At 43.3% G+C, this 16379-nt stretch overlaps 1 protein-coding gene across 1 annotated transcript in view; it reads left to right on the forward strand.

Moving 5' to 3' along the window:
- FECH (ferrochelatase) overlaps positions 1-16379 on the forward strand; it is a 37315-nt gene that overhangs the window by 7468 nt on the left and 13468 nt on the right. The window contains exons 3-6 of the mRNA XM_025422166.3: positions 4926-5045; positions 6397-6545; positions 13204-13338; positions 16178-16284. Of these exons, the coding sequence (XP_025277951.1) occupies positions 4926-5045; positions 6397-6545; positions 13204-13338; positions 16178-16284 (511 nt within the window). The remainder of the gene's footprint in view (positions 1-4925; positions 5046-6396; positions 6546-13203; positions 13339-16177; positions 16285-16379) is intronic.

Genomic DNA, 16379 nt, shown 5'->3' on the forward strand with positions numbered 1-16379 from the left:
CTTAGGGGTGGGGCCACAGATCATCTCTTTTCAACTCTCTGGCCTCCTAAATGATCGAATCTGGTGAGGAAAACAGAAAGCACAGTTGCTGTTTCTGTCCTGCTGACATGGACACCATTTCCCCCATACCTCCTTGGCGCCTTTTGTCTCACTTCAGCCATGATACAAAGTACAAAGTACTTTAAGTACTTAGGGTTTAGCGTGAATATTTGGTATAACCTGAAGAACTTGATGCAGTGTGGCATCCTGGGAGAAACATTATTTCATTACTGTTTTATGCCAGTAGCAGCAGCCTTATAAATAGCCTTAATATTAAAATCATTAAAATTAAATTAAATAAAAATCTAAAAAATACATAAATTCCATTAAGTAACTTTACATCACATTTACCCAAAAGAAATGAGTTCATTTTAGGAACTATAGACAGGCAAAAAAAAATAAAATAAAATAAAAAAAAATCACTGATTGAGAATTTTACCACCTAGTATTTTTGTCTCTATAACTAATGATATTTATTCAGTGTATGTTTACCAAAATGTGACAATCCTGCACATACTGTTTTTATAATTTCTTTTTAAATTTAATAAATATCCACCATGTAAATATAGATGTTCACCATTACTTTAATAGCTTAAGAGTATTTAATTTCTTACTTTTTGTTTTTTAAAGATTGTATTTATTTGAGACAGATTGCAGAAAGGGTTGGGGAGAAACGGCGAAGCAGACTCCCCACTGAGCAGGGAGCCCGACATGGGGCTCGATCCCAGGACCCTGAGATCATGACTTGAGCTGAAGACAGATGCTTAACCAACTGGGCCACCCAGGCGCCTCTTAAGAGTATTTTATTGGATCATAATTTATCCATTCCCACGTTACACGGCACTTATTTCTGGTGTTGAAATAATAGAAATGATGAATGTTTCTGTGTATCATTCTGGTCCCAGACGTTATGAAGGCCTGTGCTGCTTAGTGCTCAGATGAGAGTGGACGAGACGGTGCACTAACCCTCCACTAGACCAGGGGTCAGCAGGCTTGTCTGCAAAGGGCTCCATAGTGGGCCATTCAATCTCTTTGCTGCCATTTAACTCTGCTGTTATAATGTGAGAGTGGCCCATAGAGAATCTGTGAAATAATGGGTGGAGCTGCCAATAAAACTTTATTTACCAAAACAGGGTGATTTGACTCACCGGCTGTAGTTTGCCAAACCTTGTCTAGAAGCAGCACAGATCCTCAGGCTGATTACATCTTGGAGGTTTCACGAAGAGGTAGATTTTGTTTCTTTATCTTTATGTATCTTTATGCTGACTCTATACAGTGTAACAGAATGAAGCTGTTTGTTTATTAATTGATGATCTTAAGTTTATGAATAATTAGTAGTTAAAAGGAAAAGGCTCATATTTGGAGAGTCCCAGAATATAAAAATGGCAAAATGTTGAAACCATTTCAAGTGAGAAATTTTAAATATGTTATGCTATTTACACTTTTACATTCAAACAAAGGGAAATTGACGTTCAGAGCTTGGTCTCAGGTGGGCTCTGTCTGGAGAGGAGGAGAGACAAGAGACTGGCTAAAGCTTTACACTTCACATTCTCGAATAGAGGGTGTCAGACTCGGACAGCTAATGCGCCATTCATCATGCACAACACAGTTTTGAATTAAGTGCATGTGTATTTAGGTATTTTCAAATTGTGTGCATCTCTTTCATGTGTAAGATCAGCATGGTTTACAAAACATGGGTTTGCAGGGCAGAGTAACATCCAATTTAAAGCCACTCTTGTTTGGAGCTCAGGTGTCATAGACGAAAAACAGTTCTAAATCTCGTTTGCACATTGATACCCTCTGTGGCTTAGGTAAGTCTCTTAGCTTGGGGTTTCTTAACCAGTAATCTATTAACTGGCAGCAGTCCATGGAAAAATGCGCTTAATTTATTGTGAGTCACAGATTTTGAGGGTGAGAGACAAGATCCCAGAACACTGGTGGTCTAAGTAGAAAGATTAAGGGAGTATTACAATTTTGCAATATAATGAATCTGGAATTTTCAGGTATCAAGAAAAGAAAACTGAATATCAGCTTATAAATTCATTGCTAGGACTTTTAGTCAGAGGAAGTGGAAAAGTTGTAGGACAAGGACATATAGTTGCTTGGTTTAGTAAAAGGGAGATTAAACCCCCATCTGTGGTTCTCAGTAGAGGGAGGGGGGTAGCTTCCCCTCAGATCCCCCAGATGTATTTGGCAATGTCCGGAGACATTTTTGGTTGTCACAACTCAGGGTGAGTTGTGTGCTGTTGCCATCTAGCAAGTAGAGGCCAGGATGCTACTGCAACCCTGCAATGCACCACACAGCCCTCCACAGCAAAGGATCAGCCAGCCCCAAATGTCAGTAGTGCCGAGGGAGAGAAATGCCGGTCCAAGACAATGATGTGAAAAGGGAACTTGGTTCATCCTTATAATGGGGTCTGCGTTGGAAGCCCTCACTTCACCGGGATGCAACATTCCCTTTACCCCAGGAATTGGTTTTTATTTTGAGAGTTAGGCTGAGAATTCAGATTTCTTCCTCATTCACCTGTACTGTATTTGCTCAAGGAAACAGTTTTCAAGGCTGTATAAATTTGACACACTCTGCTGCCTCACATTACACCAAATGTTGTTAGCGTTTGTTTAAAAATTGCAATTAAAATGTCATTGTGATCGCATTGGCTTTAGATTAGGAATGGTCTTCCAAACAAGAGCCATCTGGGCAGGATCGGCTCAGTCACTGCAGCAGTTAGAGGTGGTCTTGATGTAAGACGGTTAGAAAGTGGGGCCTTAGGAATCCCTGGGTGGCGCAGCGGTTTGGCGCCTGCCTTTGGCCCAGGGCGCGATCCTGGAGACCCGGGATCGAGTCCCACATCGGGCTCCCGGTGCATGAAGCCTGCTTCTCCCTCTGCCTGTGTCTCTGCCTCTCTCTCTCTCTGTGACTATCATAAATAAATAAATAAATAAATAAATAAATAAATAAATAAGAAAGTGGGGCCTCTCGGTATTTGTAATGATGGTGTTTTATTTTTTTGTATTTGAGAATCTACTTGAGAGAGAGAGCATAAGTTGAGGGGGAAGGGCAGAGGGAGAGGGAGAAGCAGGCTTCCCAGCTGAGCAGGGAGCCCCAATGTGGGACTCGATCCCAGGACCCTGGGATCATGACCTGAACCGAAGGCAGACACTTAACTGGCTGAGCCACCCAGGCGCCCCAATAATGGTGTTTTAAATTGACCTCAGGCTGATTATTCTTCAGCTGCTTCATCAAGAATGAATAAAGAGTACATCCATCCATAGATACAGTGGAATATTATTCAGCCATAAAAGGAAAGTAGTACTGATTCATGCTATCACATGGATGAACCTTGAAAATTTTATGCTAAGTGAAAGAAGCCAGACACAAAGGGTCACGTATGTGATTCTATTTCTACGAATAGCAGATCCATAGACCCAGAAAGCAGATTAGTGGTTGCCAGGAGTGAGCAGAAGGGAGGAAGGGGAATGGCTCTAGTGTGTGAGAATGTTCTTTCAGGGCAATGAAGATGCTTAGGAACTAGATAGTTGTCATGGTCACATAATTTTGTGCATATGTTAGGAACCACTGAATTGTTTAAAGTAGATTTTATGGTATGTAAATTATATCTAAATTCTTACAAATACAAAAAAAAAAGCATGAATGGAAGAAACACTCCTTGTCCTTTAGTGTGTGCCCCCCCCCCCCACCCGCCCCGCCACAGACATTTTCACTGCCGTCACAGGGCTGCTGTTCATGGGAGCACACAGGCCTCCAGTTTTCCAGGGTCTCATCTCTGGCTGTGACCTCATCGTTCCAGGCCTCCAGTCTTGAGCTTCTGGTAGGCAAGGAAGCATGAGGGAGGCTCTTGGCCCCACTCTGGCTCCACCTTGCACCTGGAAGGTGTTGAGGAATGGAAGACTCATCTTGGCCTGGCTCTCCTTAGCCTGCAGGCTCCAGAGTCACTCTGGATGTTAGAGGTTTATGGTTTGCACAGTCCTTTTGTTTATTTAACTTCCCCAAAACTGCTTGTTTTTTTTTTTTTTTTTTTTTTTTTTTTTCTCTTCTTCTTGCTGGTTCAGTGCTTGATTCTTCAGCCTGGGACCTATCTGAATAAGTTAGAGCAATTTCTTGCAGGAGTCCCCTAAGCAGTGGCTCTACATGGAGGATGGAGAGGTGAGTGCCAAGTGAGAAGTGTACTTTATTGTACCAGGAGACACTGAAGAAGTAGTAAAGGCAGGCTCTGGAGAAGGAAGGAGAGTAGCAAGAAATAATTTGTCAGTAAAAATTTAATTTAATAATTAACTAAAGAGAAGGGAGCAAATGAAAGAATTAGACGTGGGCTGGTATTATACTCTGGAAGTTTAAACTTTGGGAAACCCACGGCTTCTTGGTGTGTGATAGAAAGTATATGTTCTGGATCATGCTAAATAACTAAGCACACTATTTAATTCTCAAAACAACCTTTTGAGATAGTTGGTGGACTCAGTTTTATAGATGAGGAAACCAAAGTTTGGAAACACCGAGTAATTTGTGTATTCATAAGGCATTGACATGAACAGTTGCTCCAGCCTCTGGACAATTATAGATTTACACCTTGGCTCTCAGTCCCTAAAGAAGGGGATCTTTGTTCAGGCCTGATGATTTAACGGAGCCCAGAGAAGACCAGCGTCACCGATGGTGCCAGGGGACTGAGGTCAGAGTCAGAGCTGGGACTGTACAGAATCAGAAGCCTGATACTTTCCCAGATAGGTAGCCCTGTGATGCCAGCAAGCAGCTGTGTAGGTTTGTACCTTTGCTTTGAACAGATTGGATGTGAGTTTGCTAGCTGAACCAAGATTGTAACCTGGAGGAGAAAGAAAGTTACAAATCAACCATTGCTTTTTATTTTCTGTAGGAAGCCGAAAACGGGAATATTGATGCTAAACATGGGAGGCCCTGAAACCGTGGGAGATGTTCACGACTTCCTTCTGAGGCTCTTCTTGGACCGAGACCTCATGACACTTCCTATTCAGGAGTAAGACACGTATAAACACCTGCGCTTATTCCTAACTTGTGCCTCGCATCTTGCCTGAACCTCAGTCCAATAACTAAATGGTTTTAATGCATATCTGATACTGGTTAGAGCAGCATTATTATTTTCCATTAGGTATAAGAAGGATGTGATAATGAAAGAATTGTGAGGGAGAGAGAAAGCAAGTTGGGGGGTTTCTTTTTCTTTTTTTTGGGGGGCGGGGGGAGGGTTCTCTTTGAGCCCTTTCCTTCCCAGAGCTCTGGGAAGGCAAATTGCAGTTGCCTTGACACAGCTGTAGTCCCTTTAAAGATTGTTACACATATATTTGTACTTGGCACTCAGCAGCTGATTAATAGGGAAACATTGGTTACGATTCATTTGTACTGTAAATATGGACTGTGGCTCTTTCCTTTTATCCCTCCCTCCCTCCTTCCTTCTCTTCTAAAATAGGTTCTTGTAATGAAAAATTTATACATGCTTATGATAAAAAGTGCAGATAGCAGAAAAAATGTTCTGTAAAAATCAAGTGTCCCACTTTTTGGGCTCCAACACTTGCCTGGGAGGTTACAGATGTAACCAGAAACAGAGAAATCTGTAATTGTACACATGTATTTCTGGTTACATTCAGAAATAGTTTCATGCATGTGCAGGCATATATGTATCTTTATAGAGATGTAGGTATATATGCACATATGTATATACCTCCCTCCTTTTCAACACAAATGTGAATATGTACATTATTTAACACTTTGTTGTTGTTTTCTTTTTAAACTTAACAATGTATCTTGGAGATTGTTCCATAGCAGATAAGATAGATCTGGTTTATTTTTTTTTTTTCCATGACTATAGAATTGCATTGTCTGGTCAAACCTTAATTTATTTAATCAGTGGCTCACTGGTAGACATATAGATTGTTTACATGTTATAATGAACACTCATGTGGTTTGTGTACATCTCTGCTCACATATGCAAATATATCTGTGATTAATAAGCATTTTCTTAAAGTAAGAGGGATATATGCTTGCTAATTTCTTCTATATCCTAGTTCCTATAGGTGTAGGATCAGGAAGTGTTACAGGAGTGACTAGCACACCTCTAGGATCTGTGCATGGGTGTTTAGTGTCCTGAATCTTCAGGGTGTGTTGCTAGAATAACATGGGGGGCAGCAGTGGCTTTAGTTTTCTCTCTCTAATTGAGGCCAAAACAGTTAACTGTTGTCACTCAAAGCTACTGTTTTTAAAGGCTTGATCTTGGTAGGATTTTCTTACAATTTTGCTCATCTTTTCTATTGAGTAGTTTCTGAGGTTGCTAAAGTGGAATAAAATCCACTTAACCTACCTGTTAAATGATTTAGCAAGCTGGCACCAATCATCGCCAAACGCCGAACCCCCAAAATTCAGGAGCAGTACCGCAGGATTGGAGGCGGGTCTCCCATCAAGATGTGGACCTCCAAGCAAGGAGAAGGCATGGTGAAGCTGCTGGATGAGTTGTCCCCACACACAGGTACAGTGCTTCTTAATCAGCATCTCTCTTGGCTTGTTCTTTCAAGGGAGATAGAAAGTCTCAACACAGATGCAGTTCTGAGTACCCGCCGCCCTTGATCTGTGGGGGTTCCTATATGATGCATGGTCCCTTAACTCTGTTCTTGATGCATTATCCTTTGTCCTTGGCCATGTGCTCTGTTACTTCCTTATGTTACAGATGAAAGAGCTAGAGATTTGGAACATTAGTTTCAAGAGGAAGCTTGAGGTGTGTGTTAAACTGAGCTAAATTATAAAGAAGAGGCCACATACCATGAATAAAAGATGCAGATCACATTGTCCCAGAAAGAAATCTTTGGGAAATGGATTGGGGGTGCTGTTAGTGCCTTTTCTTTCTGTGTGGAAAGCTAATTAGAGAACACAGCAGAATTAGCTAGCTGTCCCGGCAACCATTGGGTGGTGAACAACTTTCAGCAACTGTTCTCCGCGGTCAGCAATACTGGCTAGTGTGCAGCCGTAAAGAGGATTGTGTGCAGCTGGTAACCGTCCTCTGAGAACCTCTAATGCAGAATAATAATGTGGATTATATGCAGAATAATGTGCAGAATTGAGCACTAACTACACGAATGAATTGTAAGTGCTGTATTTAACTGTGTTCAAGACACGTTCAAGATTGCAGGACACACCCTTATTCTTACATGTGCTAAACAAGAAACTCCGCCAGGTAATTTTAAGACGGTAGACGTGGACCAATATGAGAAATGTTAAACCCAGAAATATGCACGTGAGGCACATGAAATACATTCATTGCAGATGCATTTTGGGGCTTCAGAGTCAGGAGAGGAGTGTGACACAGCGGGCACCCAGGGCAGTAGCCCCTGCAGGCAGGACCAAAAGCATTTCACTCCTTTCTGAGAAAATACCATTGAGTGTCACCTCAAGCTGTTCTCAGAAGCTACCATTTCCTGTCTCATACAGGCACAAAGGCTCTGGCTCAGCTCATCTCACTTGGAAAATTGTTCAGTCATGCTTCTGAATATTGGGTTAGCTTCCTGCCTTTGCCTGTGGCTCAAGGACATTTTTTTAAAAATTTTTATTTATTTATGATAGTCACACACAGAGAGAGAGAGAGAGAGAGAGGCAGAGACACAGGGAGAGGGAGAAGCAGGCTCCATGCACCAGGAGCCCGACGTGGGATTCGATCCCGGGTCTCCAGGATCGCACCCTGGGCCAAAGGCAGGCGCTAAACCGCTGCGCCACCCAGGGATCCCTGAAGGACATTTCTTACACAGTTCAGGCCTTCGTACCACAATATATCTTGAAAATGTTAGGGGGGGAAACTTGGCCGTGCCCTACTCACACCTGCTTGAGAGAGGACAAACCGTCTAGTCATTCACAGTTTATCATGATAAAAGGTTTAGTGTGAATCAGATCTCCAGTTGCTGTCTTCGGTGAAAAAGGGAGGTGGCAAGATGCCATTTTTTTTCTGTTGACATTGGTAGTACAATACCCATCACCATCAATGATCCCAGCAGAGGGCCACCTGGGTGGCTGATTTGGTGAAATGTCTGCCTTGGGCTCAGGTCATGATCCCAGGGTCCTGGGATTGGGCTCCCTGCCCAGCGGGGAGTCTGCTTCTCCCCACTGCTCGTGCTCTCTCTTGCTGTCTGTCTCTCAAATAAATAAATAAAATCTTTAAAAAAAAAAGAAAAAAGAAAAAGGATCCCAGCAGAGGTTAGACTTTGAAAAAAGAATACAGATGGAGGGCATCCTTCCTACCTCCCCTCTCTCCATGGTGAGGCTGCTGGGTTGTCTCATCAGACGGGCCAGCTATGGCCTCAGCCTCCTGGGTTGGCCTGGAGAGTCCCATGGAATGAACTAGATTTAAATCCCTTACTATCAACCATCTGATTATTTTAATCTGTGGCCATCTAATACAAAGGAAGTTACATCATCTAGATTCCCTGCTTTGAGGGACCAACGAATAGTAATATCCATTAAATGTTTTCATAGTCCAAATTGGAAGTGATTTTTAAAAATCAGTTAATAAGCATTCTATTTTATAGAGACTTATGAAAAAACAAAGTCTATTATTCTTCACTATAACTTTGGGGATAAGTTTAGGGTATCCCCAAAGCACCATCAGCTCAGTGGTTTGCCTGTCTAGTCACTAAATCATTACTATTGATTATTGAGAAGTAGTCTCAATTTAAACAAAATATCAACTTTCCTCCTTTCTCACTCCATTCACTGGCCCATTTGATCCCTCACATACCTACTCTTTCATGCATTAATTCCCACTTCTGTCCAGCCAACCACCAGGTATTTATAAGCACTGACCACAGGTCAGGTACAGTATAGTGACGAGGGCTAAGTAGTGAATAAGTCACACCCTTACCTTCATGGATTGGAGTTTCCTGAAGGCAGGCAGTAAATAGTCTTAGGGGCTACGTTTAGTTTCTCTGCATCTGGGAAGCTTGTCCTGGGTCTGGTCTTGGGAGGGCTTTGGTACTGATGACCTATCACTGTCCTCTGTGGCCACACTTGGGACCCTCTGAGCAGGCAAGTTGAATAATTGCTACCCTGCTTGGTTGATGGCCACCTATCGGTTTTGGCAGACCTGCTCTGGTGGGTATGGCATGGGTGCTTGATAAAGGCCAAGACTGTCCACTCATTCATTCCTCAGTGGTGCATTGAGTGGCCTGCACTGTTCGATACTGCTTTTCAAAGTCAAAAGACGTGGTTTCTACTTACGAGAAGCTTCCAGTCCAGTGGGACCTGCTTTTGCAGCCTAGTCTGCTTGTGGGGCAGAAAGGAAATCTTTTAAGACTTACCGGAGAGATGCTATACAAAACGAGTATGAGGACCAGTGATCACACAGAATGCCGATGGAGGAAAAATAAAATAGCCTCAAGGTTTGGAAAGTGCTTTGGGGGAGCTTTGTGCTGCAAACCAAGATTATCAGGTGTGGCTCTGTGGCTCTGCTAGGGGCTCGTCCCATTACCTAGAAAAAGGTTCCTTGTCCTGCTAGTTAACGCTTCACAGAATGGGCCTGAAACCCAGACATGAAGATCCAGGTGCCACACCCTCTTGGTGTGGCTTTTTCTTCCTGCTTTCTCAGTCCCTCCCTCCATTCTTTTCTTTCTCCTTCTTCCCTTCTCATACTTTCACCCCAAACCATAAAGTGTACTTTTAGACCATTTGTCTATTTCTTTTGGGAAAAAGTTCTCTTTAGGCATTAGAGTATGATGATTACAAACAGAAATGTTCCAAACTCTCATTTTTTAGGGACGTAGTTGTTGCTTAGTAGCTCGTATAGAAATTTCAGCTGGCACTGGCTTTGTGTAGAATCGACTATTAACTCGTCTGGTCAGTTTTACGAGGGAATATACCTTGGAATTGGTTTCATATGGCCACACCCCATTACAGGAATTGAGGGAATACAGAAGGAAATGGATGAGTCATTTCATGAGAGTCTCAATCTAAAATGCATTTAAAAAATGATTGTTTAATTATGTCGACGAACAGCTTTTCACGAAGCTGTAAGTGCGTGCCACTCCATCGAGTAACTCAGTTGTTCTTTACAGGAGGCAGAGTGGGGAGGACCTGGGCTCTGTTCAGATGGAGCTGGTCTCCCCAGTCCTGATTGTAGGACTTCAGGCAGATGAGTTACTACACTAAGCCTCATCTTGAAAATGGGGGTGATAACAGCACCCCACTTCTAGGATCATTGTGAATAATACAGAAGATAATCACAAAAAGCATCAGCCTGGTGCATGGTGCATGATAAAAATTCAGTAAATGTGAGAGTTTATTATTACTCACCGTTGGCCTAGGGCTCACGATGTGATGCACCTCAAAAAGCATTATGCTATATACCTCACACCTTTCCCTCAGAGTCATGTACAAATCAGACATTTGAGCTGTCGTACAAGCTAAATGAATGAGCTAGCAACTCATGAAGTTTCTCTGCTCAAAAATCCAACTCTGAGTTCCTTTTTTTCTTCTTTTCCTGGTTGCCACCGAAGACTTTTGGCTGGGCTGCGGGGGCTCCAAGGGTAGACTAGGCGAGGCTGCGACTTGTGTGTTTTGCGGTCCTCCCGGCAGAGGTGCTGCCTGCCGGCTGTGGTATGGGTTAACATCAGCAGGCTCCTGCCGGTGACAGCCACCTGCGGTGTGACACCCCAACCCTACAGGGCGGGAGGGTGAGCGGCCTCCAGGGAAATGTTTATTCTTTCTTCAGGCGAGGCCCGATTGGAGACCGAGCACGTTGCTATTCTCCTGCAGTCTGTTTATGCGGGCCACCTTTAATCGAACAGTTTACCAAGTCTTATCTGTTCCTTCCAGAGTGTTTTACCCTCCCTCACTTCAAAGTGAGGTCACCACCCAGCCTTTATCTGCAGGGGCAGCCACTCTACCTCTCTTGTCTGCAGTGTTTGAGGAACTCCCAGGCCCCAGGCATTTAGGCTGCAGCTTTTCAAAGGTGAAAAGAAAATGCCAGAAGCTGGTTAGCCTGCAGCTTTGGAGGACCTTCCCATAGCAATCTAGTGGAAGAATTGTCTCAGAATAGATTAGAAGAGAAATTCCTCTTCAGCCTGGGTCCCCTGGAGCTCCTGAGGCAGGGACTTGGTAGTATGACAATTGACAGTTTTCAGATGACCCTCAAAATCTTCAGTCGGTTTGGAGTTTGCTTACTGCATCATGCCCTTTGGTCCACTTTAACTGCAGTTCATCATTTTACGCAGAAGAACGTAAAATTGATGGTCGAGGAGGAACAGAGTGCTGAAAATGACTCCCTGCGTGCCCCTTCCTTACTCTTTTCAGGGTCCCCAACCAGAGAGTATCAGAGCAGCCCATCCTTCCCACACACACACGCTCCTCTGTCCTTGCCCTGGTCCGCACCCGTCCTTGGGAATATGTGCACTGACTGCCCATCCCCTATGTCCCATCCCTGAAGAACGTTCCATACAGATGTACAACCGGTAAACACGTCACCTTTTCCTTCCCTTTCACCGAATGTTTCTCATGGCTGTCTTGTGTCTGTACTTAGTGGCAGCCCCTGCTAAGGCCCCGGCAGCTGCATCATCTTGGTTCTGCTCTGACTTATCATTGATGTAGCGGGTTCTCAACGTCATCCCTGAGTGGGAGTCAGGCTTCTCCTACGAAATGACAGGAAACTTTCAGTTTTATGATTTTAGAAATGCTTAAGAAGTTGTGTTGTGGTGCATGCTTTTAAGATCCAGGACAAACAGGTGAAGGACAAAGGAGGGATAGGAGAAGAGGTGTGTAGGGAACACACGGGGAGGGAAGACAAGGGCATATGCCGACTTGGGCTGTTACTTCCGATCTGAATTGGTGCTTCCAATTCAATTCAAGCGTGCTTGCTTGCTTTCTCTCTTTCCTTTTTATAAAAATTTTATTTATTTATTCATGAGAGACTCACAGAGAGAGGCAGAGACACAGGAAGAGGGAGAAGCAGGGAGCCTGATGTGGGACTCGATCCACACCTTGGATCACGCCCTGAGCCAAAGGCAGATAGATGCACAACCACTGAGCCACCCAGGCGTCCTTCAAGCTTATTGGGTTTCTTTCATCTATTAAATGAGGAGAATCATTTCAGTTGATGGTTATTGATGGATGGTTGTTGAGTATCCCAGAGCTTATGCTGGTGACTTGGGGTCTGAGGGAACAGGAGGGAACCCCGGTAGTTGGGGGTCCAGGAGGGGGCATGGGCTGAGGAGTGGTGAGACCCATGTGACACTTCAGCTTGACTGTCTGCTAGGTGTGACTTTGGGCAGGTTCATTAGCCTTTGAGGGTTTCAGTTTCTTTACCTGAAAAATGGGATTTATTTTTTTTAAAGATTTTATTTATTTATTTGAAAGAGAGAGAACAAGCAGGGAGGAGGGGCAGAAGGGGAGAGAGAGAGAGTGAGAAGACTCCCTGATGGGCAGCCCCGGTGGCTCAGCAGTTTAACGCCGCCTTCAGCTCAGGGCATGATCCTGGGGACCCGAAATCGAGTCCCACATCAGGCTCTCTGTATGGAGCCTGCTTCTCCCTCTGCCTGTGTCTCTGCCTCTCTCTCTCTCTCTGTCTCTCATGAATAAATAAATAAAATCTTTAAAAAAAAAAAAAAGGAAGACTCCCTGATGAGTGGGGAGCTGAATGTGGGACTTGATCCCAGAACCCTGGGATCATGACCTGAGCAAAGGCAAACACTTAACTGACTACACCACCCAGGTGCTCCAAAATGGGGTTTCAATGAAAGAAGAAATACAAGCAAAGTGTCCACTGTGGTATCTGGTACGTTAGAGGAGGTTACACTTCAAGAATAATTGCTAGTTCTTTCTTTCCTTCCTTCCTTTGAGTCTCTCTTATCTCAGCCAAGGGCAGAGAATACGGAACAGAAGTTTGAGTTTTAAAAACCACTGTGCTTAGCAAATGTGTGTGTGTGGGTAGGGGGAGGATTGTGGGGGGAGGTCGATCTCGGAAAATAGTGGTTAAATGTCCATCCACTGACTGGATAAGATCCGAGGAATATTCTTAACTTAACCCACATTATCAGCCTCACAGGAAATTGTGTTAACTGTTCTTTGTTCTGGGCTTTGCCTTATGTTTGGTGACTCTGAGAGATCTATATAAAGATTAATACTTTCTCCTTTCCACACATGCTTCCTAATAGCCCCTCACAAATACTATATTGGATTCCGGTATGTCCATCCTTTAACAGAAGAAGCGATTGAAGACATGGAGAGAGATGGGATCGAAAGGGCCATCGCCTTCACGCAGTATCCGCAGTACAGCTGCTCCACCACAGGTGAGGCTTCACCTTGACAGTGAGGGTGGGGGTGGGAGGAATGCCTGGCCCCAGCCGCAGTCACCAGGGAACCTGAGTGCGGAAGGACAGGATAAATCATCTTCAATTTGAATGGCAAATCCAGCCTGGCTGCTTTAAACATGAGGGTTCAGGTCAGTCTATTTGAAATCTCATGGTTCATCTGTCCCTTGAGTTATGGGCCAGTCGGCCACGAATTACAAATGGTGGGTGGAAGGTGGTTGTCGCTAGCGCTCGGTACCTTAATGTAGTTATGTGATGGATCCGTGATGAACCTGAAGCCTCGTCCTTTGTTTGCGTAATAAACGTTATTTTTATGGCAACTGTAACATTCTTAGTAATGTAGCAAAGGTGATAGCTGTTTCCGCTTGGAAAGCAGAGGTGCCCAGGTAGCATGAGAAATATTGGTATGTTTTTTTGTGATGCTTCATTTATGGGCTGGCTTACTGGTTAAACCAAAAGTCAGCTGGAGGTTCCCTTTGTAAACTTCTCTCAGTGTTCTAGATTTTGGAAGATTATTACTGTGTGTTGTTCCTATAGATTTAACTGGAGCAGGAGAATAATCATGTTTGCCCTCTCTATGTCATTGGTAATAGGTAAAGCTTCTACTGTTGCCCACAAATACATTTCATTGTGTTCTATTTCAGGGATTGGAGTCAGCACATTTTGACTTCCAAATTGCTTTTGGATGTTAGGGCATATTATTTCTATAATTATCAAGAGAAATAAAAGGTTGTTGGAGGAAATGTTCAAACCCTGTTGTGTGCCTTAAATGCTTGTTCAGAGCTCCTATGAAAATGCCTGAGTTCTCAGACATCTCAAGAGTTTGAGTTGTGACTTCCTTTGGAAATGGATCTCTGTAACACAAGATGTCTGCTAATAATGTTATTGGGGAAGAAATCAGATTTTATAAGTTTTTAAGCATACTTTTGCTTGCTTTAAAAAATACTTCTCAAATGTCGGGGTACTTGGGGATGGCTCAGTTGGCTGAGTGTCTGACTCTTGATTTCAGCTCAGGTCATGGTCTCAGGGTCATGGGATTGAGCCCTGTGTCGGGCTTGTGCTCAGCATGGAGTCTGCTTGTCCCTCTCCTGCTGCTGCTGCCCCCTCCTACCCCCGTACTCTCTTTCTCTCTCAAATAAATAAATAAAATCTTAAAAGATACCTCAAATGTAGATATCTATTGTCAACATTAGACAAGTTAAGAAGATGGTTATTGGTACGACAGAGGATTGACTGTGGATTTCATTTCACAACTGACTCTACCAGTGGGTTTCAGGTGTCATTGTCTGTGTGGCTTTTCCCTGGTACATCTCACGTGAAAGGGCAGGTACATCTTCACTCAAGGATGCAAAAGCCTTTGGAAAGCACATTCTTTCTTTGAGGCCACGAGAGTGTTGTTTCCCTGCTGTACCATTTGGGCACACTTTGTTGTGGTAGAGCCGGTATATCCTGTGTATCAATAACACGCAATTTTTTTTAACACGTAATTTTTTATTTCTATTTTCCCCTTAATTACTGTTTCTGGTAGTTTATCAGATGTTTCTAAGTGACCCAGAAGAACTAACGTGGCTTCCGGAAGTCCTTCTGTGGCTTCAGAAGTCCTGAAGATGATAATTGCCTGTACAGTGTGGCTTGCAGTATGAATATGCCTGTGACTGTGTGATTTCTGGAGAGATTGTTGTCAAGCCCACAGTGGACTCCATTTGGATTTATCTGACTCATTGTATTCCGGAATGGAACTTATTTATCTTTTTGAAAATTAAGTTTTAGGCTAAGTATACATTTGATTTAACTATGGGCTGTATCCGGGCTCTTATTTTAATCTGGGGACATATCAGATAAGCAGTCCTCATCGATACAGAAACCGGTGGATTGGTGTTGGGAAGCAGGGAAATATTTTGGAACATTTGCCCTATGTTAAGATTGAGGAAGAGGCTCCGAGTTAGGCTTAGTTGCATAGGATTAGCCTTGGCCTGGATGCCAGCTCCCCTAGGCAGGAAGAAGTTGCATTTGGTTGGCATCATCTGCCTACCTTCAATCTTTGAATTTTCGTGATTTTGACCTCCTGGTTAAAAATAAAAGTTTTGTTAGATTACTTGTAAGAATTTGTTACCCATTTAACTTATTCTGGGGAACGATGATAACCTTGTAGAAGCAGATAAAAATAGAGAATACTCATGCAGACCTAAATAAACTAGTCTTCTTATCAACAAGTCATTTAAAAACATGGTTATAAAGCTTTTATTGTAAGGGAGAAAATATGCACCTCATACTATTAAATAAAAATATCCCAAGTACTTAGGATACAAAATTGCACCCATGCTAAAATTACAACTTTGTGAAACAAAGCAGCCATACAGGAAAATAATAGGAAAGAGCTATGCTAGAGTCGAATGGTGGCTGTAATAGCATCCTGGATCATGGCCAGTTTCTTTTTTTCTTTCTTCCCCACCCTCTACATTTTCTGCTGGGGTTGATTACCTTCATAATGGGGGAAAAAATTAACCTGCTTTCAGATGTGAGACGAGGTTCCTGCAAATCACTGCAGCTTATATTTCATAAATCCTCTGCCATCGTGTTTCTCACTAGAAATGGCCTCACTAGTCTTTGAAAGGCCATTGCAATTGATTGCTTTTTAGTGATCTTCATTTGCAGGGTAGTTAAATCCATCTGCATTTTAGAGCGTTGAAATGATTGTAATTAGACCGATTGAGTACGGAAGCAGTTACCTATTTCGCACTTACTGCCTTTACTAGTCTGTTTTTCATTTTCATTATAATCAACACACGTCTACTAAGTGATCCCCTGTATATTTCAGGGAGCAGCTTGAATGCCATTTACAGATACTATAACAAGGTGGGAAAGAAGCCTGCGATGAAGTGGAGCACCATTGACAGGTGGCCCACACACCCCCTCCTCATTCAGGTAAGCTAGTGGCTGCCGGCAGGCTCTGTTGGCCCAGCATCTGGAGTGGGTCAGCTTCTAGTCCCTGCCTAGTTGGTGCTGGCCTTCCGCGCCTG

The sequence above is a fragment of the Canis lupus genome, chromosome 1 (assembly GCF_003254725.2).
Source record: "Canis lupus dingo isolate Sandy chromosome 1, ASM325472v2, whole genome shotgun sequence".
NCBI classification, from domain to species: domain Eukaryota; kingdom Metazoa; phylum Chordata; class Mammalia; order Carnivora; family Canidae; genus Canis; species Canis lupus.